The sequence below is a fragment of the Lactuca serriola genome, chromosome 6 (genome assembly GCF_051521515.1).
Source record: "Lactuca serriola cultivar US96UC23 chromosome 6, Lser_US96UC23_V15, whole genome shotgun sequence".
In the NCBI taxonomy this organism is placed as follows: Eukaryota; Viridiplantae; Streptophyta; class Magnoliopsida; order Asterales; family Asteraceae; genus Lactuca; species Lactuca serriola.
The window spans coordinates 53,958,478-53,963,590 of record NC_136413.1 but is presented as its reverse complement, the minus strand read 5'-3'; the positions used below and the strand labels follow the sequence as shown (position 1 = coordinate 53,963,590).

At 33.2% G+C, this 5,113-nt stretch overlaps 1 protein-coding gene across 1 annotated transcript; it reads left to right on the top strand.

The window, feature by feature from the left end:
• The first annotated feature begins 2,594 nt into the window (after positions 1-2,594).
• Positions 2,595-4,897, top strand: LOC145058546 (NAC domain-containing protein 87-like). Its single transcript, XM_079006441.1, has 3 exons — positions 2,595-3,078; positions 3,505-3,797; positions 3,938-4,897. The coding sequence occupies exons 1-3, from the start codon at positions 2,886-2,888 to the stop codon at positions 4,646-4,648; spliced, it is 1,197 nt and encodes a 398-aa protein (XP_078862567.1). The 5' UTR covers positions 2,595-2,885; the 3' UTR covers positions 4,649-4,897.
• The last annotated feature ends 216 nt before the right edge of the window (positions 4,898-5,113 follow it).

Below are 5,113 nucleotides of genomic sequence, written 5' to 3'. Positions count from 1 at the left end.
GAAATTCTTTAAACAAACATATCTCATTCGTTTTAAGTCGGATTAACATATGGTTTTTTCTAACATGTAATTTCGATTTTGTAGATGATTATAGACTATAATTTCATTGTCTTTTGTATTATATTCGATAAGTTACAATGCTTCAAAGATGAGATATCAAAGCTGAAATATTTTAGCTTTTCAGCAAAAAAATTAAAATTTTGTATTCTATGAAATTCTTTAAACAAGCACATCTCGTTCTTTTTAAGTCGGATTGACATGCAATTTTTTCCAACGTGTAATTTAGATTTTGTAGATGATTTTAGACTATAATTTTGTTGTTTTGGAGTTATATTCAATGAGTTACGATCCTTCAAAGATGATATATCAAAGCTGAAATATTTCAGCTTTTCAACAAGAAATTTAAACTTTTGTATTCAGTGAAATTCTTTAAAGAAGCACATTTCATTCGTTTTAAGTCAGATTGACATGCGCTTTTTTCCAACGTGAAATTTATAGTTTGTAGATGATTTTAAACTATAATTGTGTTGCTTTTAGTGTTATATTCAATGAGTTACAATCCTTCAAACAAATGGTATAAAATATAAATAATCAAAGTTTGATTGGTCCAAAGGGCACAATAAAGGAAAATGTATTCATTTTTACGAGTTATCCGCATCAAACCCAAAAAAGTATTTACTTTAACGAGTTGTAACATATCAAACCCAACAACATATTCGTTTTAAAGAGTTATATCAAACCCAAAAACGTGTTTTAACAAGTTGTACCGTATGCATATAAAGTTGTATCGGTCCAAACGGGTCCAAGAACCGGAAAACCTGGACATGGACCCGACCCGGACCCGGTAAGTGTCATCCGGTCCGGTCCACAGTCCACAATATTCTCCGAAACCGGTCTGGTTCGGTTCGGTTTGGTCCGGTCCAAATGCTCACCCATAGTCTAGACCTTCAACGATTAAATCTAACGGTTAGATGTTTAATCTTTAATAAATGTTCATATTACCATTTTATCTTTTTCTTATTTTGTCCTTTTGTTCTTTTTTTACATTTATTTATATTTTATTTATCTATTATTATATTAAGTAATAAGATTAAAAAAAAGTTTAAGTCACCAACACATAAAAAATGTTGATTATAAAAATTAGAAATCAATACTTGAATAAAACCTTTGGACCTAAATGAACAATGTTCCTCTATTGCATATGTTGGATGCCTTTTCGTTGATGCTATTAGATGCTTCCAACATACCTATTTGATGCCTTTAACGCGCAAATACATGATCGTGAATTGAACAAAGAAATAAGAACTTGTTTACCCATGTTAATTGTCATTGATGATGTCTCTTGTGTTTTCAACAAAGGCAATGTAACCCAAAACCTAAGATCTTTAAAAGACGGTTTCTTCATACTACAAGGACCATTTTTACAGTCTCACGAAAAAAAAAGAATTAATTTTTAGAATAAACAATATTGGTTTTGACTTTTGATTTTTTTATCATGTTCAATATGGGGAAACATACCATTATAGACGAGGGAGTGGACAATAAAGACCATGACGCGGCCGTTAACCCAACTAATGGTGTTCATGATTTACTACCAAGAACGCTAGAAATGAAAACGGATAAATGAACTTTGAAAAGTGTAGTGGTTGGATCAAGTGTTACAATGAGTGGTAATTTAAGGAAATTTTGTTACGACCGGTTCAAAAGCATGTGTAGGCAATTAGGTCAACTTTTTAATTCCATTTTAATATTATTGTGCAACTTATAATTGGTGGAAATTTGAGAAAATAAATTTAAAATATATTTACATTTATTTGGAACCAAAGGAGTACTTGGGTGATTGCTCAAATTTCCGCATACCCACACAATTATATATGTTCTTGAAGAAGAAGCAAATCAGAAAACCAACATCATTAATCGAATAAAAGAGACTTGAAAATATGAACCGAATGATAAAAGAACTTCATCAAACAAGAGCAATCAAAATCCAAAAACAAGAACAATGAAAGTTTCGAGACACTCATCTCCAAATACGAATAGAAGACGCTAGGAATAGACAGTTATATAGAGATGAGATTCAGATCCGCAAGTTATCCCTCTCTCTCATGGTTTCATAGACTCACTATCAAGATGGATTTAGGGTCTTAACCGAAATGGTTAGTGGTGTTGGTTGTCGGTGGACGTTGGACGTTGGAGAAGTGTTAACACAGGGTTTGCAATTGAGTCCTCATTTCTATTTTCCATTCACCATTTTTTATGTGCCCATGTTAAACATAAAATCTAATATAATAATAGATGAGGAAAATATAAAAAGAAAAAAAGTGTAAAATTGTCATTTATTAAACTTTAACATCCCAAGGGTTAGATTTTAACGATTCAGGGACCAAACATACAAGAAAAAGAAACCATATGAACCACCAATATAATTATATTGAAAATAAACTTGGACTAAAGTTGCTTCTTTCAGTATTCCATAGGGACCATTTATGTAATTTACTTAAAACTTGTACTCGTTCACGGGATACATTATACATACATGATGGAATATACTTCGAAATGCCACTTTCTAAAAAAAGTCCAAAAGTTTGACAAAAAGCCAAGAGAAAGAGTATTCCCGGAGAAGTTGCTTGCTGTCTACGCATCTATTCTATTTAAATTCATTACTTGTCTTCATTTTCCTCTTTCTAAACCGCTGTTTGCTGTTCTTCCCCTAGCTTTTACCTGTTTCCTGAAGAAGAAACCATATTAAAGCCTCAATTCATCATCTTCTTCAACTATTTGTTTTCGAAATTAGGTTTAGTGTTGATAGATCAGTAGTTGTATTTAACATTCAGCTAGCTGATCCTGTGAAACGTACCAGTGATTAATTAATTGTAGCTGTAGCTATGGCAGAAGGAACGATGGTGGCGAACGAAGGAGATGAAGCGTTGATCGGTTTACCTCCGGGATTCAGATTTCATCCGACGGATGAGGAGATAATAACTCATTATCTTACACCAAAAGTCGTCAACAGAAACTTCTCCGCTAGCGCCATCGGAGAAGTTGATCTGAACAAGTGTGAACCCTGGGATTTACCTCGTAAGTTCTTCCGATCAGTCGCCATCTTTCAATTGAATTTCTCTAATTATCCACAATTAATATCTTCTTATCTAAAAACAATCAATTTTACGAAATTGCACCAATTGATCATCTCATGAAGAGATCGATCGTCGTTTTCGTAAATTTGTAAACAGTAACCCGAATGATTCAGACAATTTCGTCAATTTTTTATTTATTCTAAACAAAAATTGAAATTGCGTCATCATTTCTCAAAATTCTACCATAATTGTTAAGAAGGTATATCATAATTAGCTGCTGATAAAAAGCGATAAACTTTCCAATTAGGGATTCGTGCACTATGATGACGTTAAAAAGTATAGCTATAGCTAGATCCCTCTTTTCGTCTCTTTTCTTGATTGTGAATTTAAGCTTTCTTGCTTGAATAACTGTAAAAATATTCTGCAGGGAGAGCAAAGATGGGGGAGAAGGAATGGTTCTTCTTTTGTCAAAGAGACAGAAAGTATCCGACGGGGATGAGAACAAACCGAGCAACAGATTCCGGCTACTGGAAGGCCACCGGAAAAGATAAAGAGATACATAATAAAAAAGGAAAATCCACCGGAAAGTTGGTGGGGATGAAGAAAACACTTGTTTTTTACAAAGGAAGAGCTCCAAAAGGGGAGAAAACCAATTGGGTCATGCATGAATTTAGACTCGAAGGCGACTTCTCTTATTACAACATGTCTAGAGCATCCAAGGTTCAAATCCCTATGCACCCGTCACCTTTTTTTTATTCTTAATTTTTTAATTTCATTTCATATATATTTCTTAAAAAGATACGAATATAATCAATATATATTAATCATGATTGTTATTTTTGTTGATTTATGGATTTCAGGATGAATGGGTAGTATGTCGTATTGTTCAAAAGAGTACAGAAATTAGAAGGAATAATCCAAATAATGATAATCATGGGATTAATTCTTTTGTGGATGAGTTATTGGATATGCCACCATTGATGGATACTCCGGCTCCATATTTGAACCCGGGTTCAAGTTACAATCACTCGGATACAAATAACATGACCAACAACCACAAAGAAAATGCAAATGCTCAAAAATTCAAGGGTTTGGTTGATAATGATAACTACCCATCCTATTTCTCTCATGTCCAACCTCAATTACTTCAAAAAGATCAAGATTACAAAAACTTCATTGTTTCCCCTTATAATTACAACTTTGACACCAACTCCTACCAAATAAATCCATTCATTAGTGATCACCAAAGTAACTTTACATGTGCTAATAGTTTTAGTACAAATTTCCCTTATTTATCATCTGGGTCGACCCGTTACATGGGTCGGTCTAGTGGGCTAGAAGGGGAGGAGGAGCCAGGTGTCAGACAGTGCAAAGTGGAGCCATATGTTACGACTAACACCAACCAATCAAGTAAAATTAGTGTGACATCACAGGATACTGGGATTAGCAATGAAATAACTACAGAAATATCTTCTTCATCCATGCATGATATCATGGGCCCGTATGATCATCCAGATGATCAGCCAGCCCCATCTGCGCTTTCGGAGTTGGACTCTTTGTTGGACTATTAATCAGCAAAGATCATGGCTCGATTTAATTGCTCATTTAACATTGATTGTTGATCAAAATCTTTAATGGTTGTTAGGATCTTGTAATTAGTTTATCTCCTAGGGTAGATTAGTTAGTGAGTGACTTGTATTTTCGTGGTTTTATTTTTAGGTTAGGGAATTAATTTGATGATGTGACTAAACTTCATGTAAATTCATTTGAATTGTGTACATATGTTATTTAAATCGATTTAAATGTATGGTTATCAACTAGTCTACTCATGATGATGTTAAAACACTTCAATCACGTCTTTAATAACACAACTACATCACTTTAAACTTTTGTTGCTTTCAATTCGTTATTAATTGATTTCAATCATGTTACAACAATTATTGATGTCTTACGAGTTTAAAATAGATTATCCAAAATCTATAATCATTTCCATCGATCGATCACATAAAGTTCAAAATAAACTTCTTATTTAATTT